At 42.1% G+C, this 25,042-nt stretch overlaps 1 protein-coding gene across 3 annotated transcripts in view; it reads left to right on the top strand.

The window, feature by feature from the left end:
- The window catches only part of cntn5 (contactin 5), a 237,278-nt gene that overhangs the window by 133,930 nt on the left and 78,306 nt on the right, over nt 1-25,042 (top strand). For all 3 annotated transcript variants that reach the window (XM_070543557.1, XM_070543555.1, XM_070543556.1), the window contains 2 exons: nt 1,900-1,995; nt 5,869-6,072. In XM_070543557.1, the coding sequence (XP_070399658.1) occupies nt 1,900-1,995; nt 5,869-6,072 (300 nt within the window). The remainder of the gene's footprint in view (nt 1-1,899; nt 1,996-5,868; nt 6,073-25,042) is intronic.

The raw sequence follows: 25,042 nt of genomic DNA, 5'->3' as shown, positions 1-25,042 counted from the left end.
AGCATGGCTGAAGCTCAGGTATCGAGCCACTCTGAGCAGAACAGCAGTAATGAAATTAAACTGATGCTTTGACCTGAGCATTGAAAGATCCACACAAACACATCGCCATGACATTCTCTGTGTCATTTTCTACTGACGGGTGACTTGCTGACCTTGAAAGAAGCGATTTACATAGATCACCCGCTTGCTGCACATGTTATCAGTGAATCTCTGGACTATAAAAACATAAAATGGATGTGTTAATAATCATGCATATTTAAAATTATTTGAAATATTTATGCGGTTGTAGAATGGAGATGTACAAAAACAACTCAGTGGTTAGTTAAGAGGTCTATTTCAACCAGTGGAATAATGTATTCATGTCTACATGAAGGATCTTTGTTCCTGTCAGTCGCTAAACACCCACCTGGCATTTATTGCTTTTAATCATTTGACATGGTAAATGCATCTGAGCTCGACTTTTCACATGACAATCAACTGATAGAGTGGGTTTATGTAGGTGGCCTTGATTTCTCTTTGATGACAGATTTATTTGCCACATGCTTTGCTTGAAAAATGTACGTTCTTAGGACTGCAAGGAAGAAATCAGCAATTATCGAGGACGTTTGCTTGACTCCAACATAGCATACTGTAGTCTGAAAAGCAGTCATTTATTCTACGACAGTTTTCAGAAGCACATTTGTAATTTTTCCAAATGATTTGAATTAGTCTTTTACTCAGTTGTCTTGCATTTATCGAGATGCATCCATTCGTGTATCTAGCTAATTCTTCAAAACATAGATCACTCACTGTTTCAAGGATGGTGGTGAATTCAGTGTGTGTGTGGGGGGTTGGGTTGGGATTTGAACTGTGGACCTTCTTGCTGCAAGGCAACCTAGCCCAACCCTAATTACTGCACCACTGTGCAGCCTCACCATGTTTATTCTTAGAAATTAAAAAAGCATAGAAGGCATCTGATGTGTCTTGTACACAGATTTTTTAAAGAGCTGTTTTTATTCAGACTCAGTATTTCTGAGTCATGTTCTGCAAGTCAGTGCATTTTGTTAAAATACATAAAGTGGACTGCATAAAATATGTGTGAACCTTGGGTGGTGAATAGATGAGCGTGCTGGCTGCAACACCAGCTGTTGCCATTTGTCATGACGAGGGTCTTTTTCATGAAAATCACCTACTGTGAACCTTTAGTTTAGATTAATCCATCCATCCATTTTCTGAACCTGCTTGTCCACATGGGGTCGCGGGGGGTGGGGGTGGGGGTGGGGGTCCAGCGGTCAATGGGCAGGGCAATCAGGCGGGGTACACCCTGGACAGAGAGCCACTTCATCGCAGGGCAACACAGAGACACACAGGATGAACAATCACACCTAAGGACAATTTGGACAGACCAATTAACCTAACACTCATGTTTTTGGACTGTGGGAGGAAGCCGGAGTACCTGGAGAGAATCCACGCATGCACAGGGAGAACATGCAAACTCCATGCTGAAAGATCCCAGGCCGGGAAGCAAACCCAGGACCTTCTCGCTGCAAGGCAACAGCTCTAACCACTGCTCCACTGCGCAGCCCGTTTAGATGAATCATTAAGTAGAAATTAAAAGCAAAAACATCGAAAAATAACAGTTTGTAACAAATTTACAAGAAAAGAGTCGGCTTCTTTTTGTGTTTGTTTAGTTATACGGCTGGCCAGATCACAAACAGAATCCCTAAACAACTGGGTGGAGATTTACTCTGAAGCTGAAACGTGGATAGCTGTTTCTTTACATTCCTCATTAAATCATCCTGCAGGCCTCCTGCAAAGATAACAGAGAGTCAGATCCTGGATGTGATTCCTCAGAAATGCATTTAAAAAACTAAGTCTACCTCTAATAAATATTCTCTTTGCATGCTTATTTGTTGGTAGATCTTGGTGCTTTCAGTACGAGAGCCCGCGGTGAAGTTTCTGTGCGTGAAGGCCAGGGCGTAGTGCTGATGTGCACGCCTCCACCCCATTCGCCAGGTAAGTCATTTTTTAAGGGCTTAAACCAGAGAAAACTGCTTTAATACATCCATTTGATTTGACATTTTTGAAAGTGCTGTTTTTGTGAAATGCAGGGTTCAATGATTTTGCAAAAGTATCTCGGTATGTTCTTTGTTCATCCTGATGTATCCATCACACATTGTAGAAATTGTCAAAATCAGTAAAATAAGAAGGATTTTGAAGTTCACCTGCATGTGATGGGTTAGGAAATTTGACAAAGGTTTTGAATCATTTATTTGAAGGTACATAATTATGTGTCTTCTCCAAATCCGAGATTATGATCTTGAGTTGGAAAAGGGTAGAATGCCTTCTCCGGGTCAGGGATGAGGTCCTGCCTCTGGGGTCTTGTTCATGAGTGAGGGAAAGATGGAGCGTGAGATCGATAGGTGTATTGGTGCTGCGTCTGCAGTGATGTGGGCGTTGTACCAGTTTGTGTCGCGTGCCCGTCCCATTTACCGGTTCCTTTAAAACCCAGTTCCGTTAGAACTTATGAGACGGTGCATCCATCAGGGTTCGGGGGGATGTCGGCGAGTATAATTGTACTAGATCCTGGATTGGACCATCTAATTAGAATCTTGTCTTTTATTTTAAAGGTGAAATGACTTGCACGAATAGCCAGCCCCAGAGTATTACACTTCTTTTAAACTCGTTACCTTTTGGTTAAGATACTAGAGAGAAGTCTGGAGGCAAGCCAAGCCTCTCAGCAATTGTTTGGGTTACCCGGAATTAATTGCGCCTCTAACAGCTTATGTGGGAGGTTGGTAACTATAAAATGATTTATGCTAGTTGATCAGGCTATCATAAGTTTATCAATTTATTTATTAATCCAACCTTCCAGCTGATTAGAGACTTTTTCAACCTGCAATCAGAGCCAAAATAACCTCGAATATTTTGCTTTTATCGCCCTTAAGACAACTCGTTACTCGCAAGGAGGGGGAAGTTAAAACTTCCCTTATCTTAAGGTTTCTTTATATTATTCTATTATAAACTGCAAAGTAAGTCCCGATAATTCAGAGACCGATCATCGATATGCTTACCTCTGTGCAATTTATGGCCAGGGCTCCAAACGTGAAGCTTTAGAGAAAACCTGAAAGAATCAGGATTATGTTTCTTTTTCAAAAAAGGTTTATTACAAAATCAACATACAAAAATGGGTAAAGTGAAAAACAACTGCTATCCCCCACGGAGGAATTAGTTAAAAATGATTAAATAAGAGTTAGTTTACACTAGCTCTTGTCTTCTCAGAATCTCCCCAAGAACTCTCTTTTTGGAATCCCCCAAGAGTCTCTTCTGTCATCCCCCATCCAGGTTTGGACGGGGGATGACCCCTCCAAATCTGCTCTGTCTCTTCTTGTCGCCTGCCCCAGCTCTCTCTCTCTGCTGTTCAGAGCTGTTCTTATATACCCTTCCTGGGCCAGCTTAAGGTCATGGGGTCATTTACCAGATACACACTTTGTAGCTCAACACAAAACATTTGGTGTCATTTTCACTACATGCAGCATTCTTCTTAACACAGGTCATTACATCATCTTTTGCAGCATTCTTCTGTTTCTCTCCAATGTTCCCGAGAGGGCTTCTGGATCTGATGGGCTTGTCTTCACTCTGTTCTCCTCCAATCCCATCTTTCCAAGCCAGGGGTGGGGCAAAGAGGTTGGGTCAGTCTCCTGACCCTTGTGTGACCCTTGTTTCTGACCACAGTTTTTTGACCTGCAGCACAGCTCCTGTCGGCTGGCTGATTTTGCTCGCACAAGCCAGTCCAGTGTGGCTCACCTTTTGACCCCGTACTTGCCACTGTCTTTGGCATGTGGGGACTCGCAACATTTGTTGTGGTGAAGAGAGCTGAACCTGGGAGGCAAAGCTGTCGATTTACAAGTGCATCTATGTGCTAACCATAATCTACGGTCATGAGCTCTAAGTGACCACAAGAATGAGATCATGATACAAGCAAGAGTGCCAGTTGAGGTGCCTCAGGCATCCAGTTAGGATGCATCCTGGACGCCTCGCTGGTGAGGTTTTCTGGGCACGTCCAATCGAAAGAAGACCTAAAGGAAGACCTAGGACAGGCCTCTCTGCTTAGGCAGCTGTCCCACGACCTGACCCAGGACAAGTGGAAGAAAAGGGGTGGATGAATGGACGATTGACAAAATTATACTATAGCAGACCTTTTTATACAAACCCTTTCATGCATAGGAAGGGAGTATTTTTGCACCTTAAAACTATTCCCACCCAAAGGTAGTGTACCATGTTAAAAATAATGTTATTGGTGTTTTTCTCAAATGTTAAATAAATGCCATTGACCACCTGAGTGTACAGGCAGGAGGTAGAACGAGTTGCATAGTGATCAGAGGATTGTGGGATCGATCCCAGCTCCTGCCAGGGTATTCTGCTATTGTGCCCTTCGGCAAGACACTAGGCCTGACTTGTTTTTGTTGGTGGTGGTTGGAGCGGCTGATGGCAGCCTCGCCTCTGTCAGGCCATCCCATGGTGCAAATCTGATAAATTTCTCATCATACACACATGATTTTCATACTTGAGCTGTGATTGACATTTAACAGGAATCAAAACACCAGGACACAATATTGTAAAGTGATAGCAACATGAAAGAAGTATACATTTCCTGTCATCTGTAGTTTGTTGTTGTCGTTCTGCTATAAACTAGAATTGATTCTCGTTTCAGTCATTACAACAAAGCTCAGTTACATCGCTGGCATCATGTTGGATACGATACAAAAACACTTAGCAGTTCAAATGTCCAACTAGGAACATAAAATTTTGAATTTAGTCATTCCTCTTACTCTCTGAACTTTAGATTTATTTTTATCTGCATTTATACAAACCACACATTCCTGCTAAAATGTTGTTTTGTAGGAATATTTGATGCTTCAGCACTAACATACTTTTTCCACTGAAGACCTACAGCCAATCAGGACCCAGAATGGGTTTCACTGTAAAAAACAATGCATGTAATATTGCACATTTAAAAAAAAATTATCCACAAAAAGTAAACTGCACTATAGAAAGGGACTAGTGTAGCGTCAATGCACAACAAATCGTCTCAGAGCACTTTAAAAAACAGACATTCAGTTGAACCTTCTTATCAGTGCACTGAGTTCAGGTTATTTTGCCACTTAGATGAAGTTTCCTCTGTAAGGGAACCCAGCAGATTGCATTGAGTCACGGACTTTACATCAATCCTTCATACCAAACAATCAGAAAACAAGAAAATCGCTTTAAAATCTATAAAAAGTAAAAGTAAAAAAAAAATGTACAAAAGTATCCACTCAACTCCTAAAAGATTGATAAAACATGACGGTCTTCAGTTTTATTTGGTCTTTTTGATTCTATCAATTAAATGTCAACATTTGCTTTTCACTGAGGTTTTAAATGATTTTGATTTCAAATGCTTATTTAATATCAACCTGGAGCCGTTTAACTGGTAACTGTAACACTGATTAGCATTTAATCTTTCTGCCTGATGACATATTAATGGGGTTTTTGTCAGATTTATTTTATTTTTTTCATTCGGTCTTAACGAGTTTAGCTTGTGGCCATTTAGCCATGTAGACAGTGAACATGTCAGATAAGACAAGAGAAGAAGATGCTTCACTAATTATTAACCAACCTTTTCCAGGAAGTCAGTCATAAACCGCCCACTAGAATTCAGCGAGGCTGACAAGTGAGTTTGGTACCAACTGTCTAAAAGCTCCAGACATGAGTCAACCAGTGTGATTTTTATTATTTCTACATCATTTCAACACAAAATAAAACTTTAACAAACTCAAGGAGGACAGTAAAAACAGAAATGGGTTTCCTCTTTTGTTCTTGAGTATGTGTTTCTTTTTTATTTTACAGAAATTATCTACAGTTGGGTATTTAATGAGTTTCCCTCATTTGTTGCTGAGGACAGTCGGCGTTTCATCTCGCAGGTCACAGGGAACCTGTACATCTCTAAAGTGCAGCCGTCAGATGTTGGGAGCTACATCTGTCTGGTGAAGAACTCCGTGACAAACTTGAGAGTCCTGAGTCCTCCAACTCCTCTGACTCTTAAAACCGATGGTGAGGATTTTTCTCGTACTATCACTGAGTTATCTCTCAGCTTATCTGATCTGACTGTGTGAAAGTTTTTGGCATCTTTTAAATGTTAATGTATATAAAACACACATTTTGCATTGTTTTGTGCTGCCCTGCGGGTCTCCACTGCCTCTATAAACACTCCAAACTAAAAATAAATTCACCCATCTGTTTTCTGTTAGTGTGTGATGAGTCTAGCATGAGCCGTTTCAAATAGCCCCGATTGTGGCATCACAAACGGGGAAATTAAAATAGAACCACCTCTCATGTGCAAGCTGGTGAGGCAGCGGCTTTACTTAGAGCCTCTTCAAGATATTGGAGCTTCTCAGCTTACAGCAGCCTGAGAGGTAAATGGATGGGTGTGGCCAGCTCCAGCTTGTTTTCCTAAATTGACAGAGCTCTGAAACTGCTCATTATAGAAGGTACTGTTGAGAATAAAACTGCTGAAATTGCTTTATTTGAGAGGGGTTTTTGTTCAGGGACCTTCATGAACATGCTTTTTGTCAGCCATAGAGCTAATGTAGCTTAAGAACCCAAGTCATTAAAGTCTCTTTTAAAGATTTAGCACTCTTGCTGATTTGTTTTAGCTGTGAATATAGAAAACTTGATTTTATATAAATTTAGAAAATCTCCCAGATCAGATCCGTTACTGAGACCTGGTCGGCTGATTTCATGTTTCAAGGTGTTCTGAAAACCATGCACACTGTAAATAGATGGCGAGCAATGCTTTAATGTTAGTGTGGGGAGTCTTTGCTCACAATGTGCTTTCGTAAAACTGGCCATCGGGGAAATCATGTTCCTGCATAAAATTAACCAAATCAATGGCTCTTGCTGCGGATGGGGCCTTGGTCTTTTATTTTTGCCTCTCAGGAGTCACGCTGCCAAGCTGCTTGTTGGATTCAGGGGTGAATATCACCCACAGGCATGTTACCTCTGGCTTTACTAAGAAGTGTCCATTACATTACACGGGCGTCTGTCATTGAGAAGGTATCCAAAATTCACTGTGACTATATACTCAGTGAAGCTGTGAAAAGAGCCTTTGTGATGTGAATAGCTTTTTTCTCTCCTAATGTTGCAGCAGGATAACATTCCTTCCAGCAAGTTTGTTGCTCTGTAATTGCATAACGCTGTTTGAAGTTGCCCTGTGAGACGCGTATAATGCTTTGCACATAATCATGCTAAATTAGTTTGTGTCTCGCACTAAACGAGAAGCAGAAAACATTCGGAAGGGCATGTGGTCAGTCTTCTGTCAGCGCTTTACCACGCGGTTGCTTTTTTAAACATTGATTAAAGGAAGTGAAATTAATTTAGCTGCATCAGCGAAGTATGTTGGTATGATAAACTCATCTGTTCATATCTACGGATTGTTTACAGTTTTTGAAAGGCAAACATGTAATCTGCTTCTGAATCGTGTTTAGTCATTGAAATGAAATACTCACATAGATGAATAATTGACATTTTGTCGTTTACTTCATTTAAATTGATAAAAGATGATTCATTTAAAGATAAAAGGGCACATCTGCAAAACAAGCTAGATTAAAACATTATTTTCATGCCTCTTACAACAATCTAACAAAGTAAACAGTGTTTCTTCTAGAAGTTTTTCTAGCCGTGGCGCGGGGTGTTTCGCTTCCATGCGTTTCCTGGAAACTCGTAGGCGTGGAGCTGGAAATAGCGCTGCGCCTGAGAAAATGTAGGGGAAACACTTAACAATTATTTTGTGGAGATTAAAAAGAAAGTAGTAAGTTGTTCTCTCGCATTTGTCTGAAAATCTCAAGAAATAGTACGTAAGTTAGTACATTTTATTTATATAGAACTCATCACAGACAGAAAATCACTAAGTGCTTCACACAGATCAAAACTAATAAAAACGCCATAAAATCATAATGACAAAAACAAAGTCAAAGCTATAAACATTTCATAAAACAACTGAAAGATGATAACAAATAATAGAAAAACCAACAACGGTTCGAAACCAGTTGTCGTTCTCACCAAAACCACTGCACTTCCGCACTTTCCGCGCTTCCTCCACTCATTACACAATCGCATATTTAGCAACAAAACACCACTGGTGGGAGAGGTTCTCTGCTCAATAATATCAGAGGACAAATAGCCGGCTGCTACCACTTCAGCTTTAGGACAAACTACCAGAGTCCCAAAAAGAAAAACACCATTTAAAGTCACAGGCAACAAAAGACTAGCCTGAACTTCCAGACTCGTCCTCTGTTTAAATTCTGCACAGAGAACTAGTCTGGTTACTCACAGCCAGAGAGGCACTATGAGGGGCGGGACTAGCCAGCTCAACAATAACCAACCAGAAAAAAACATGGAAATGCCGACTGTACCACGAGACACTGTCGTTTTTTTAGCTGTAGTCAAAAATGGCGTCTGGCAACGGCACAAACTTCTTTTTTTTAGAAGAAAGGCTTTTAGCGCTTCTACTTGTTGTGGTTTTAAAGACATTCAAGTCATTTAGAACAGAGGAAAGAACCGCAGCGAACTCCACCGCTGTCTTCATTGTTTATGAGAAACTGAGCGTTGCTGTGTGAGACGTCCGCAATGCTGTAGTTTTTTAACTGTAGTCAAAAATGGTGTCTGGCGACAGCGCGAGCATCTTTCTTTAGAAGAAAGGCTTTTAGCCCTTCTACTTGTTGTTGTTTTAAATACATGTCCAAGTCATTTAGAAAAGAGGAAAGAGCCGCAGCAAACTCCCATTCAGTTGCCATGTTTATGACAAACTCGGCATTATGGTGTGTGACGTGTGCTACTCAGCGCTGATTGGCTCGGTTAGAATTCTCAGGGGGTGGGGTTATTTGGATAGGAGAGTTCCCAGACCCTTTCTCTGTGCAGAATTAAACAGAGGAGTCTGGCAGGCCAGGCTAACAAAAGACGTTTAGACCTAGAAAACTACGACTGGTGTTTAGCACAAATTTGTTTCCTCTTGAATTGTAAATTGTAAATGATAAATGGTAAATGCCCTGTATTTGTATAGCGCCTTCTTAGGGTTCTACGACCCCCAAGGTGCTTCACAACACAATCAGTCATTCACCCAGTCACACACACATGCATACGCTGGTTACGATGTAACCACTGGCGCCACCAGTCCCTCCGACCACCACCAGCAGGCAAGGCGGGTTAAGTGTCTTGCCCATGGACACAACAGCAGAATTCTCTGGTGGTAGCTGGGATCGAACCTGCAACCTTTCGATTACTGGATAACCCACTCTACCTCCTGAGCTACTGCTGTCCCAATTATCTGTGTCCGGTACCGGCAGAATTCAATTCAATTCAAGTTTATTTACATAGCACCAAATTACGACAAGAGTCGTCTCAAGGCACTTCACATAGTAAACATTCCAATACAGGTCAGTTCATTAAGCCAATCAGAAAAAAGTTTCCTATATAAGGAACCCAGCAAATTGCATCAAGTCACTGACTGGTGTCAGTTAAGCCTGATTCATGCTTCTGTGTCTGCGTCAGTGCGGAGACACTCAACGCCATCATCCGTTCTTTCGGGCCTGCTGGAGAGCCTCGCAAGGACGGACGGAGTCGAGCTCTCTTTTCTAAACATCCGCCCGTCGAGACGGAGAACGCAAGCTTGTGATTGGTCTGGGCACCGCTGTCGTCTGCACCTCCGTTATTGCGCCCTCAAAAGCATAAAGAGAGCCGAGAATAACTAGCAGAAGACATGGAGAAGCTTGAAGAATACCTCATGAAAAAACTCTAAATATATGAACATTTAATTCCCCCGTGACTGGAGGAGTGAAAAGATGCACAGCAGACGTTTTGTTTGTGGACGGAAATGACAGGAAACGAGGGTTTAGAGGTGGCGAGCCCATGAAGAGGTGTAGGAGAATAAGAGACAAATTTGTTTGTGTTAAAAAGTCTCTTATATGCCAAAAACACAATATAAACACACTATCTTGGATCGGATACATGACAGGATACCACACAACAGCGCTATGCCCTCTGTTGTCCTGGCGGGGAATTGCTTTGCAACACTCTCCAGGAAACGGAGAAGTATGGCTGCTAAACATCTCCGTCCGTGCGTGCGTGTCTCTCCCTGTTGGAGCTGACAGAGAAGCATGAATCAGGCTTTACTTTACAGCAATCCTCATACTAAGCAAGCATTTAGCGACAGTGGAGAGGAAAACTCCCTTTTAACAGGAAGACACCTCCAGAGGATCCTGGCTCAGGATAAGCAGCCATCCGCCACAACTCACTGGGGATCGAGAAGACAGAGCAGACACACGCATACACTAACACCAGCCCACCCACACACACACACACAACATATGCACCAAGTAATGTTTCTATGGTTACATTGTGATTTCTAAGTAAATATTCTATTTGGTGAGAGACAAACTTTACTGTATTTATCCTAGTGAATCTATAATTAAATGGGTAAACTAGTAGTAGCACGTTCAATGTCAAGAAAGAAAAATTTTATCAGGAGAAGAAGAATGTTTAAGTGATTAGCAGCAGTGTGCTAGACGATGGCCCCCTCCATGAGGCCACCACAGCTCAGCAGAACATCATTTTAGCTTCTTCTGGGGAGAAAAACACTTAGAGAAAAAATAAAGTTAACAGCTGAAATAGCAGGAAATAATACAGTTAAAGAGCAGATTGTAGAACAAAGTAGTAGAGTGTGGAACGTGGCCACGATGTCCTCCAGCAGTCTAAGCCTATAGCAGCACAACTACAGCGATAACTCTGGATATCCTAGCCTTTTAGATGGAGGCATGTTGGCAACAGGGCAAGGGAGAGTCGTCTTTACCGACTGTACACTCCACCTCCCTCTACTCCCCCACTTGTCCAGATCTGGGCTAACATCAGATTTTAACCATAGGCCCTATCAAATAAAAATGTTTTAAGCCTAGTCTAAAAAGTAGACAAGCTGTCTGTCTCAAGGACTAAAGCTGGGAGCTGGTTCCACAGGAGCACCCCAGAAAAGATACCCAAGGGGAGGGTGAGTTGTCCGTGACCGTGCTGGCATTCTAAACCTAGCTTGTTCTGTAAATCTGCTAAAGCAGCAGTGATGTTTAAAATGAGAAATCAGGTATGTTGGCGTTCTCGTGTTTCCTCTGGCAATGTGGGTTCCCATAAGATGGGGTCATGGCCTAGGGGTGATAGTGATGAGAAAGTGTTTTTGTTCAAAAGCCAGCTTGTTTTTCAGTTTTGTAACGAGTCGATGAGCATAACAGCCTCCACTAAGAGTGACTTTTTAAACTGAAGGAATGGAAGATTTAATTCTATCATTGCCACTGATGTGCATGTGACCATTTCTAACAACAAAAATTGTCTTACCCAGGCTTTCTACTGGATGTTCAAGTACTTTGTAACATAACAGATGTGTTTTTCCTTAAGTTCAGCAGCGCATTCTTTCCCCCTGAAGGCATTTAAGACGTGAAAGGCAGTAGCGTTCCACTTAGCTGGTACTGGGAGGACACAAAAATAACTAAAGAATTGAAAGATCAGGTGTGATTTTGAAAGTTCGAGCATCCAGAGGGTCTGTGCTTTACTTTCTGATATGATTACTTTTGCTAAAGAGATTTCACAGTTAATGAGGGTTTTCTTGTCACAATTTAAGCAACTAGAAATTAACTAAAAAGTGACTTATTTTGAAAGTTGCCGGATATTTTTACAATGCTTTTGTGTTTGAGATCCTGTCTGACCCAGTCTGAACTGTTGAGCTTGACACGCTCTGGAAGCGTATAGTGTATGCAACAGATTAGAAGCTTACTTTTAGCAAAGCAACAAGGTGCGCTGCTTTACGGTCATCAATTATAACGGCAGGTATCAGCTTCATACAACGCGTTGCGGACGTCAGATAGTGGTAACATGTCCGGTGGAAAGCCTGGTTTAGGCTAAAACCTTTGGGAATCATTTTAAATTACAAACTAATTATTCTCTTTAAACCTTTGTAGACCGTACACACATTTGTCTGAAACTGTTTCAGGTCTTAATGCAATTAAGATTGTATCATGCATTGGGTATATCAACATTAGCCCAATCTGCCAAAATAAAAAACATATCGAATCCTACATGTCTTCATACCTTTTGTTTTGGCTTTAACTTCTATGAGACTTTCCTGTCCAGTTTTTCCAAATGTTGATGGTCAGAATTCAAAGTTGAAGATGTTGGATCCGGTTTGTTCAGTGTAGATGAAAACATTAGCATGGTGGTTCCCTCTTCGGGGGGAAACTCCCACTGGGTTTGAATCTGGCACTCTCCACCATTTGACCTTAGAACTGAAGAAGCCTCTCGGATGAGAGGTGAAACGTCTTCAAGCAACTCAAAGAAGTCCAGACGCTTTTCTTTCAAAGCTCCTTAGACTACAATGACCTGGATGACTGAGAACCTTCACAGACATTAGCACGGTGGTGCACTACTACCTCAAGGACTGAAAGTCTTTGTGTCTTTGCTTCACCTCTCAGTTCTGCTTGATACCAATGAGGCTCCAAAACAAAATGAGTCCATTTGTATAGACGCCAAAGTCTGTCCCTGAGGTGAAGCTTTCAGCAGGATGATTATCTTAAGCACACTACCAGACCCATTAAAGGAAGTGCTTGAAATCCAGAAATCGAGGGTTACAGAATGGCAAAGTCAAAGCCCAGATTTGAATTCCTTAGAAACATTGTGCGGGGATGTGAAACAGGCAGCGCATAAAAGGAAAAACCCTCAAGCGTCTTGGAACAGAAGAAACAATGCATGGTGGAGTGCTCAAAAACTCCAGCATGCTGATCTCAGAGAGCGGACGGCCATTCAAAAGGCAGGATCTGGGCCAAAGAGGCTGCAGCAGTTTTTTTTTTTTTTACACTATTACATCTTGGTATTTCTGTATTATATATAAAGCTAATATTTTACCAGTTTTCACAGCTTCATTGTGATATCCTTAGCGTTTGCACAATTTATTATTTTGATGCAACATTATAAAATGCACTTGGAGGATCCTTCGCCATTTCCATCAGCAAAGTTCCCCTGGAACGTTTACTGCCTTGCTGATATAACAAGATTTGGTATCACTCAATTGTTTTATCATCAAAATTACATCAACAACTACAAAGCAAAGAAATAAAACATAAGTAATTTAGATCATGCTATTTTAAACCTTTGAGAACAAATGTAGGCATAGTATGATTAAATGTAACACTTCACACTAGTGAGATGTAATTTATCTTAACGAGTTATTTTTATCAGCATGGATTTATATTTGGAAATGAAAGAGTTTGTTTCAATGAAGCTCCACCCACACCTGCGCCGACAAAACGCACATACAACAGCATCTCAAGGACGCCTGTTTTTGTAATGGCCTTGGTAGTCCAGCAGTTAAACTGACCTTTCGTCTTAGTTTTGCCAAGTGCTGACGCGATGAAATCTGCTTCACCTGGCTGAATGAATTATTTCCAGCTGAAACAGATTTCATCTTTTATCTATTTTAGTTTTATTATTTTCTGCCAACATATTTTGGTCTCTAAAGATATTTGAACTTGGTCATTTCCAATCAGAAAATGGAAAAGATGGCCGTGACCGTGGTGGTCACGTCACATGACTTGTGAGGCAATGTTATATTTTATATGTATAAGTTTCTATTTAAATATATAACAAGACTTGTACTTTTTAAATTGTGTATATATTGGTTAAATTAAATATGTAAGCGAGTTACTACCTGCTAGCCACCGAAATTTGCAACTATTAAGCAACTGACCAACAATAGATAACTTCTTTGGATATAAAAAATACATTTTAGATATAAGGTGATAGCTAAAATTAGTTGACTTACATTTAAATTAGAAATTTGCTCCCGAGGTAGCTACCGGCTTCTGATCCGCAATCCTTTTGAAAATATTGCGGTTGTTGAGTACGTATTCCTAGGTAAATAATAAAAGACAATGAAAGCAGTTGTTTAAAGTTAAACCCTGACAATTTATTTCTAAGCCACAGAAAATGATTACAGTTTACAGGATCCTGGGTCGATCACCGTCTTAAGTCCCTGGGAGTTCGACTGAAGCCTGTCTCCTGACCCAGGGTTTTATACTATTACAATCACTAAGGGAAAATGTGGTCTCTTCCCATTGGTCCGCTGGTGTCCTTATGTTACGCCCCCTCTCTGCAGGTCTAGGAGGATGAGGGGACTAACACAAGCAAATAGGTGTAAAAGTGGGTGTGAGGATAAAGGACGAGGAGGTTCGAGTAAAAACAAAAGGATTTATTAACATAAGGTGTCCGTGGGTAAACGGCATAAATAAGGCTTCGTAATAATAAACTACAACATAAGCAGTCTCACTGCTTATGACAAAGGCTTTCTGCCAAAACGCAAAATATCCCCGGCTCAAAAGTCCTATGGGGATAAAAAGAAAAACACCACAAAGGCTTAACCCTTAACAAGGTGTGTGAAAACACACTCAGAAGGTACCCAGGCTAATCCGGGATCCTTAGTAGAGAACCTAAACATCAATGAGCGAGGGAGAATCTCAGGCTACTCCTGGATCTCTATCAATAACCTTAAACCCCGCAGGAACGGTGTAAACAGCCTTAAACCTGTCTGGTAACGGTCGCTAAAGTGTCCGTGAGCTAAAGGAGAATCTCTGGCTACTCCAGGATCTCCTTGATGTCTGCTGCGTTCCTCCTTTTAAAGAGCTGGGAGCTGCTTGATCGCTGATGAAGATCAGCTGCTGTCTCTGCTGGCGTGCCTCTCTCCGAGGTCCTGAAAGGGCGCTGGAGCGCTGGAGAGTGTGAGCTGGCCGCTCCTGGCGCTGTCCCTGGTGCTGGATCCCGTGCAGCGGGGACAAAAGGCTCAGGCTAGGATGAGAGGACGGACCGAGGGGACGAGGGTCGTCACAGCCTCCCCCTAAACAGCTAAGAAAGACAGTCATTAAAAAGGATTGTCTTTCTTAAAGAACAAGCTCTAAAAAAACAACTCAGAGGGAAAAAAAACAATGCCTATGGAAAACAAATCTAGGATTCATTTCAGGTTGACAAAAAAAACGGATGAGTCCCCACTGACTGCCTAACATTTCTTCTCTAAAAACTGCAGTCTAGGCTTCATGTGATTGCAGGCGGGCAGATTAAGCACATGTTTTCCTAAGAAAACATACTAACCAGCAAGGGAGAGGGGTGGCCAAGCCGGCCCCTTTTCCTCCTGGGGTGCTCCCGAGATGGTGCCCAAAAGGACACCAACACTAGCCGCGACACACAACACTAATAAAAAAAACAAACAGGACATACCCCAAAGGGGGTATACCTCTAAAACCTACCTGGGAACTCACCGCTTTGTTTAAGTTTATCTGTAATATCCATAGAATAAAAGAAAGGCACTATTCTACAAAACCACGAGACAGGCAATCCGCAACCACATTGTCAGCTCCCTTCTTGTGCCGGATGTCTAAGTTGTGGTCTTGGAGCAGGAGGGCCCATCTCATTAATCTCTGGTTCTTGTTAAACATTCTGGAAAGGAAAACCAGAGGGTTATGGTCTGTAAAAACAATTAGCGGCCCGTTGCTGGAGCCAACATACACTTCAAAATGCTGCAAAGCCAGCAATAGAGCCAAGGTTTCTTTTTCCACTGTGGAGTAGTTTAATTGGTATGTGGTAAATTTCCGTGAGTAGTAGGCAACTGGGTGGTCAATCCCTGCATCGTCTTCTTGTAGTAACACGGCCCCAACCCCTACATGGCTTGCATCAGTCTCGAGTTTAAATGGTCTGGTCAAGTCAGGGGCTTTTAAAACAGGGTTACTACAAAGTAAAACCTTGCAGGAGTCAAACGCCTTTTGCGCACTTTCATCCCAGGTAAACGGAACCTTTGGACTCAAAAGATTGGTTAATGGGGAAACTACACTGGCGAAATTCTTACAAAAACAGCGGTAGTAGCCAGCCATTCCAATGAAGCGTCTCAATTCCCTACGCGTTTTTGGCTTGGGGAACTCTGTGATGGCCTGTATTTTGTCTGCTAACATTTTTACTTTCCCATGGCCAACCTCTTTTCCCAGAAACTGGACCGTGGCTTTAACGAACTCACTTTTAGCCAGGTTAATGGTGAGTCGAGCATCAGCTAAACGCTGAAAAAGGGCCCGCAGACCCTCAATGTGGGCTTCCCAAGTGGAGGTGTGGACAACGATATCATCAAGATATACCGTGCAGTTCGATAAACCAGAAGTTATTGAGCTCATCATTCTTTGAAAGGTTGCCGGGGCATTTCGCATTCCAAATGGCATAACTGTGTATTGCAGAAATGCGTCCGGAGTTACAAAGGCAGAGATTTCGGAGGCAGCAGTTGTTAAAGGCACCTGCCAGTAACCTTTGAGTAGATCTATTTTCGTTATAAAGGATGCATCTCCTATTCTGTCAATACAGTCATCTACTCTGGGCAAGGGATATGCATCTGGTACTGTAACAGAGTTTACCTTTCGATAATCAGTTATGAAGCGGGAAGAGCCATCCGGCTTCTTCTCAATTAAACAGGGCGAGCTCCACGGACTGCAACTGGGCACGGCCAAGCCATGCTCCAACAAATAACGCGTTTCCTGCTCTAACAATTCACGTTTTACCGTATTAGCTCGGTATGGGTGTTGTTTTATGGGTTGAGATGTTACCACAACGACGTCGTGACTAACCGCAGTGGTTCGAGAAGGTACATCTGAAAAGAGGCAAGAGTACTCTTGTATCAGACTCATCAGTTCGTGTTTCATGTCATCATTCAAGTGGTCCAGGATATCTGGTAGCTGGGCCAAAGTTAAAGAGTTAGCGAGTCGGGGGCCAACAACAGGTTTTAACTTTAGGTGGATGTCCTCCTCGGGAATAGGAGTGAAGGATGCGGCTGCGCACACCGCAGCTTCAGAAACCTCTGATGGTGAAGCCTGAGGGGAATGGTACAGCTTAAGCATGTTAATATGACAAGCCCTGGACTTACGGCGACGATGAGGAGTGGAAATGCTATAGGTAGTACTGTTTATTTTTCCCAGCACTTCAAATGGTCCATCGAATTTAGCTGATAAGCTAGTGCCAACCAAAGGATTCAATATTAAAACCTGATCACCGGGGTGGAGCTCCCTGGCTACAGCTTTTCGATCAAACTGCCTTTTCATCTTCTTTTGAGTTATCTCCAAGTTCTCCCTAGCCAGTTTGTTTGCATGTTTTATTCGCCACAGAAATTTCTTGAGGTATTGATTGATCTTTTCCTTTTTAGACTCCTGGACTCTCAGAAACTGTTCCTTGAGAGCTTTAAGGGGGCCCCGAGGTGTGTGTCCGAACACTAATTGAGCCGGGCTAAACCCCAAAGAATCCTGGGGAGCCTCTCGGGCGGCAAACAACAGAAAGGGAACTCCTTCATCCCACTGATTTCCTGAACTTAAACAGTACTTTTTCAGCATGCTTTTAAAAGTTTGGTGCCAGCGTTCTAAAGCGCCTTGGCTTTCTGGGTGATAAGCAGAGGATACCACGTGGTGGATACCCAGTGTTTGGGCCACCTTCCTAAACAGCTCTGACTTAAAGTTGGTTCCCTGATCGGTTTGTAGAACACGGGGTAAACCAAACAATGAGAAATACTGGGTTAAAGCCCGGGTGACAGTTTTAGCTGTTATGGTGGATAACGGAAAAGCTTCTGGAAAACGGGTGGATGTTCACATTATGGTTAACAGGTATTTTTTACCAGATTTACTTCTGGGCAATGGACCTACACAATCCACCACAATGGTGTCAAAAGGATTCTCGATTACAGGAATCGGATGGAGAGGGGCTGGAGCAGGCAGCTGATTTGGCTTTTCAGAAATTTGACAGACATGGCAACGCTTACAATATTCAGCTACGTCCCTCTTCATGCCAGGCCAAAAGAAATGCTCCAAAATTATCTGGTACGTTTTCCGGATGCCTAAGTGTCCTGCCCACTGACTTTCATGAGCTAAACTCACAACTTTATTTCGGTACCTTGTGGGAATTACAATCTGATTAATAGTACCCCAAGGTGCTCCTTGGGCGGCAGGATTGTTCCAAAATCTCATTAGCACGTCATTCTGTAGAAAATAACCGGACTTTTCCCCATCAGGATTCTTAATATCCTGAAAAAATTTCTTCAAGCTGTCATCACGACGTTGCTCCTCTCCTAAGGTCATCCGGGGTAAAGGCAGACACCCCGACGTGAGCGACACGTCTTCATCCTCGGTGTCGGCGGTAATGTCCGCATTGTGGTCGTGGACGTGATGGTCCTCTTTATTGTGTCCATCATCAAAGAGAGAGGATAACTGTAAGGTTTCCTCCTGTTTACGTGCCTGGGCACGGGTTATGACACATGCAGGATAAATTCCTGGCTGCTCCTTAACGCACGAACTGGTGTCTAAGCACGGGTCGTTTAAAACTTGGAATGGAGGGACCACATTTCCTCCAGCAACATCGTTTCCGAGCAGGAGATTTACTCCAGCGATCGGCAAAGATGGGCAAACCGCCACATCAAAATAACCTCTGGCTAGCTCGCAAGAAAGAAAGACTCTGTGTAACGGCCGAGAAATCGGCTCACCATTTATTCCGTTCAGCAGAACTGACACGCCCGTTGCACTGCTCTCGTTAAAAATCATGACATCGCTAGTTATAAGCGTTTGTGATGCCCCAGTATCGCGCAAGATGATAACTGGAGCTTGGTCAGAACTTGACTCATTTAGTTAGTCGTTTATTTCTGTCACGACCTGCTTGTTTTTCGTTATAAAACGAGGGGGAGGTTTTCTGTTCGTTTTTCCTTTTTAATTTGTAACAGTCTTTTACTACATGCCCAGACCGATGACAGTAAACACATCTTGGCTGGTGGGCGTTTACCGAACCGCTGTGAGCAGGCCTCATCATAGGAGGCCGTCTGGCATCTCTGGGTGGCAGTTCGCCGCTAACGCGGTGCGTTAATGAATATTCATCCGCCAACAAAGCTGCAGAAGACAAAGTCGCTACCTTTTGTTCATTCAAGTATAAAACGGTGCGCTCCGGTAAACATCTCTTGAACTCCTCTAACAGGATTAATTCCTTCAGCTCAGTAAAAGAAGACACTTTTGATGCTGCAACCCACTTTTCAAATAATAAAAGCTTTTCTCTGGCGAACTCGACAAACGTCTGATGTGGCTGTTTATTGGTTAATGCTCGGAATCTTTGTCGGTATGCTTCTGGGACCAGTTCATAAGCAGTTAACACTGCACTTTTCACACATTCGTAATCTAAACTGTCAGAAAGGGACAAAGAAGACATTACCTCCTGGGCTTTTCCGGTGAGCTTGCACTGGAGGATCAACGCCCACACGTCACGAGGCCACTCAAGAGCTGCAGCAATGCGCTCAAATATCTGGAAGTAGCTGTCCACCTCAAACTCCCGAAAAGGTGGCACCAACACAATGCATTTACTTATGTCCAGTCTCTGTTTTATTCCAGGGGTAGTTTCTTCTCGTGTGGTGTCGGGTTCTGTCACAACCTTGTGCGTGTCAACATGTGGGTCATTTTGTTGGGAAATCTCGGCTTGTCTCCAAGCCTGGGCTTCCAGCTCAAGTCTTTTTAGCTTGATCTGAGTGTCGGCTTCCAGATCCATTCTGCGGATCTCCAGCTCCATCTCCATCAGACGGCGCTTCTCCTTTTCCTCGGCCTCATACTTTAGCTGAGCCATTCGGACTTTCAGACGTAGGTTAAAACGCTCCAGCGAACTCGGAGTAGAAGCTGGTGAGACAGGATAAGACTTGGGCAAAGTTAGTGGTGAAGAAGGGGTCTTACTGTGAGCCGGCGGGGTCTGGTAGCCGGGAGCCGTCTCCTCGGGTGCCGCCGAAGATGGTCCTGCTCCGTTCTCATGGCTTGCGGCGTCATCCGCACGCGGGGAAAGGACAGGAAGATCTCCAGTCCCTTTTGCAGGCAACAAGTTCAAGTTTTCCAAGGCAGCAATAACTGTCTCTTTTAGAACCTGTTTCGTCATTGTGCGGGTGCCATGGAGATCAAGGTGCTCAGCCACCTCCACCAGATCGCTCTTGCGGCAGGCCTCGAGCGCTTCCCGCGACGGTGCACGCAGAAACTCCTTTAAAGAAAACATAATTATTATAGAGCTCACCTGGGAAGAGCTAAAATCCAGAGAGTGAAACCACCAAAATGAAAGAGTCCCAGGGTACTTAACACACACTTAAGCGCAATGGGAAAAAAAAACGCGGCGCACAACCTATTTCTTTATTACCGGGCAGACTTAGATTAAGTTCCAATTATTTATAACTCAAATATATCCCGGACGAGCCCCCATTATGTTACGCCCCCTCTCTGCAGGTCTAGGAGGATGAGGGGACTAACACAAGCAAATAGGTGTAAAAGTGTGTGTGAGGATAAAGGACGAGGAGGTTCGAGTAAAAACAAAAGGATTTATTAACATAAGGTGTCCGTGGGTAAACGGCATAAATAAGGCTTCGTAATAATAAACTACAACATAAGGTGTAAACAGCCTTAAACCTGTCTGGTAACGGTCGCTAAAGTGTCCGTGAGCTAAAGGAGAATCTCTGGCTACTCCAGGATCTCCTTGATGTCTGCTGCGTTCCTCCTTTTAAAGAGCTGGGAGCTGCTTGATCGCTGATGAAGATCAGCTGCTGTCTCTGCTGGCGTGCCTCTCTCCGAGGTCCTGAAAGGGCGCTGGAGCGCTGGAGAGTGTGAGCTGGCCGCTCCTGGCGCTGTCCCTGGTGCTGGATCCCGTGCAGCGGGGACAAAAGGCTCAGGCTAGGATGAGAGGACGGACCGAGGGGACGAGGGTCGTCACACCGTCTTTCTATCAAGGTCACCTCATTTCCAGGCAGTCTGCAAAATATCATGTCAGCACACAAACACATTTCCTTCTATTTATTGCTCTTTTCTAACTGAGACCCTCGGCCCTAATCGGGGTCGTAAGTTTCCAGACCCTTATGGGGTCTGGTGCCCTATCTCTTTGTGCACTTTGACCTGGGCCACCATTAACTCATGTAACTCTCTAGTTGTCTTCACTGCTGAGTTCAAACGTGTAACTTCTCATGCAACTTTTAAACATGCATTTTACTTTACCCTTAAGGTGTGACCATGTTAGCAGCTTTTATAAAAAATATGTCCAAGGCATTTTAATATACGTGAAGCATTAGTTGTCAAATTATGGTGAGTAAATAAATGGTGGTTTCATTATATAGCATGCACGTATAAGCATTCTGTATTCAGTTATATAAAATAAGAGACTTGAGAATAAGAGACCTTTAATACCTTGATTAAATGATTGAGTCAGAGAGTCAGTATTCTTTATTGCATTGTGTAATTACGAAATCAGCAAAACTTATGAATCTTAAATGATTAAGTGATTATAAAGTACTCAAACGTAATTATAATATGTCCCTTGGTTTTAAAAATGTTACGGTGGTAGTTCAATGTTGTCGTGGCGCGGCTGCGACTGATGTCATCGACGTTTGGTGTTCCAGTGATGTTTTTGTGAGGAAAAAACTTTCAGGTGGTCTAGAAAAATGTTCAGGCAGACCACTTTGGTAATGTATTACCATGGAAAACTAATAAATACACCTGAAAACAGTTCTTACCTTTAGTTTACGTCATTGTACATTTTATTGTTTTGATAGTATGATGTCATTTACTGTGATGTTTACAAATGTTACTGCACATTATACAGATGTGTTTACTGTAGTAATACTGAGAGGCACAATTTACAACTGTCAGTGTTAATTTAGGTTTTTTTCCAATAATCATTATTATAGAAACAGTTATAAATGTAGCGTTTTATTGGTCCAAAGTGCGAATTTTGAATTTTTCATATTTCTTTATAGTTTCTAATTGAAAATCACTTTACTAGAAGAGAAATACATTAGTGTAGTCGACTAAAATGACCTTTTATTTTAGTCGACTAAAATAGGACTATAGTTTAAAGAAATTAGATGACTAAATTGTGACTAAAATTCTTTTGACTAAGACTAAATAAAAAATCTTGTAAAAATTAACATTGCTGGTCAGTGTAGCTCAAAAAGAGGAAAACAGTTATTGCTTGACCAAGATGCAAGCCAGCGCAAAACTACATGCCACTCGTGCTCTCTAACCACCAGACTACCTAGTCTATTACCCAGCAAGAGTCGCCTGACATACATATCCTGTGAAGGCCACTGCAGGGAGGCTTCATATTAGAGACTAGCTTCCAGCAGGGGAACTCGGCCTGATGATGCAATTCGTTTCCAATGACGATTTACAGGATTTTCAGGAAGTAAGTAAAACTCTAAATTTGCAGCTGAAAATGCATGAATGCAGCCAAACTGGGGTTGGTTTTTTTTCATGAGGAAATAATATCACATAGTAAAAAGCTCCACAAAGTGGATTTTTCATTATATGGCTCCTTTAAATGTCTTGCTTTCAGCCTGGATTACCACAACAATAATATAAAACTCAAAAAAGGGTTCACGGGTAACCTCATTTGCATTAGTTTCTTTGAAACTATACTTGTATGCATTTTTTATGTCAAAGACCTATATAAAGGGATAAACACTTTACAAAAAAAAAAGTTTTCAGTGTAACATTATTTTGAACACAGTCTCCACAGTCGATTCAGAGTAATTCATTCATTCTAACTATGTTTTTTTGTAAAGTGTTTCCCCCATATACCTTTGTGGTGTATCTTCTTCTATACTGCCTCCCTAGTATAATTGTAATTATCTTCTAAATTCATAAAACACAGCAGCTTTGTTCGATGTGATACCTTTTTCATTTGTTTTCATTTTGTTGTGATGTGTTTGTTGAAAGGCGACTCTTCAACACAGCATGGCCAGATAAAATCTCTACACCTGTAGGTTCACTATGCCAAGGAATGTCTTGGCTGTTTTACTGCCTCAAATCACGTGACACCCAGCAGCCTTCTGTATTGTGAATTTGGGTGTAAAAATTCAGCAAATTGCATTGGCACACCTCACAGCAATCGCCCAAATGTTCCAGTGCTGTATGCACCCTTCAGTCATTGGAGTCTGACCAATTAGACACAGCAATCTGTGCCTCAGTAGAACCGAGCGATCATTACACAACAGACAGTTCGAGTTGGATCTGTGTGCGATTCACCGCTGCCGGCTCCAACACTGACTCTGTTAATCAAAACAAGCATCTGGGCCCCATTATAACCTGCTGGATGCCATTGATCGTCAACACGCCCTACGCAGAACAAGGCTAAACGGAGAGCTCCACACTAGTGCTCTGCTTTTTAAACATGGCTGAACTCAAAATACCAGATGTGATGTAAAATGCCTGTAGGTGAATATATTTCTGTTTGCAAGTAGAATAATTGTCACAGTGTTACTCCTATTTGGAAGTACATTAAATCAAGAATAATATTTTTTTTTCACTTTTTCCAAGATTTCATATGTTAAAAGCAACATGTGAGAACACAAATGCAATGAAAACACCACATGAAACAAAAAAGTAATGAAAGTTAATTTGCACGGTACAGTTCAAGATGTCCTGCTCAACTTGGACTAAATCATGTGAAAACAATAGGGTCTGAGACAATGATTGTGGGATTGTCATCAATGCTTCCAACAATGTAATGGTAATGGTAAGCAGGATTCAGGGCTGACTATGGAAAACTCCAGCTCTGCTTTTGAGTTCTGATTTGGGAATATCCAAGAGTAGGTCGTCACTTTTGGGACGAAAAATATGAAAGTATGACACTTGAAGCCTCTAAATGTAGCCATTGGATTAAAATAAAAATAAAAACTCGAGATTTCAGTAATTTATTGATAAAAGAAATGGGCTTTCCTACTGGACAGGTACTACTGAAGCCATTTAAGAACTTTAACAGCAATGCACGGACCGCGTTGTAAGAGAAAAGTGACAGCAGAGTTTTCAGAATCAATGGCTAAAAGCAAGTCATGCATGATTTATTATGCCAAAGCAACTTGCATGTTTACATTATGTTTGCACACTTTGTGTTTTACAATATGTAGCCTCCTGCTAAATGCCATCTATCTGTTATATGCCATATTGGGAAGCTGACACTTTTACTGCTGATTAGTCCTACTTCCATGAAGAGGCATTGCTTTTATGTCCATTTTCACTACTTTAAATGTAAATGATCAGTGATACATATGACAGCAGTAACCACCTCTGAGTTACTAGCTCTTTAAAAGCTTTGTTTGGAGCCATAATCTTGGAAAGTGCTGAAGTAAACCTAGCAGATATTTTATGTTAGAAAAATATGGAAATTAATCCTAAATAATTACCGCTTATAATGGTTAGGATGCAGTTATGCAGCTCGTGGACAGCAGAATGAGCTCTGAATTTCTGAGGTTTTTCTTACTCTCAGATGAAAAGTTGGGCTATTAGCGAGGTTTCAGCTGCAGGACGATGATGTTAAGACGTTTTCTCTTTGTGTGCTGGCAGTAGTAGAGGCGGGGTATATTTAGAGGACTGCATTTCTGCACAGGCACATTTTCCTTTCTATGAAGTCAGTTATTATTCATGTGTCCATGGAATCAGAAATTATGCCCAAGTGTTTTTACATTACACATCATACGCATGCAGCAATTCATAGCTTGGATGGTGGTTAACGACAGAGAAGTCACTTTACAGGATCCTTAATGGCATTTTTAAGTTTATTTCCTGGCAACCTATTCAATAAGATTGATGGCACGTGCTGGACTCTTGGTGCATACTAATCTGCTGTCAATGAGATTTTTTATTTATTTTAACTTGAAGCATAAAGCTGACCAATCACAGCAGATTAGGCTTTCAAGGGGGGGTTGGTAGGCTCTCTTACTTGTTTTGAAAGGGACTATGTTAATAAAACAGGACTAAGGCTGCATCTGGGAGGTTTGGATGACAAGTTTATTAAACCAGAGATTGATTTGTTGTTTTGCTTTTCTTATTCACTGTGCACTAAAGTAAATTTCTGGATGACATTAGTGTGTTCTGCATTTGCACAGTGATAATTCCATGCATGCACAATAGCATCTGAGGGGTTTAGGTTG

This window comes from Nothobranchius furzeri, chromosome 13 (genome assembly GCF_043380555.1).
Source record: "Nothobranchius furzeri strain GRZ-AD chromosome 13, NfurGRZ-RIMD1, whole genome shotgun sequence".
Classification (NCBI taxonomy): Eukaryota; Metazoa; Chordata; class Actinopteri; order Cyprinodontiformes; family Nothobranchiidae; genus Nothobranchius; species Nothobranchius furzeri.
This window is presented reverse-complemented; position numbering and strand designations above follow the sequence as displayed.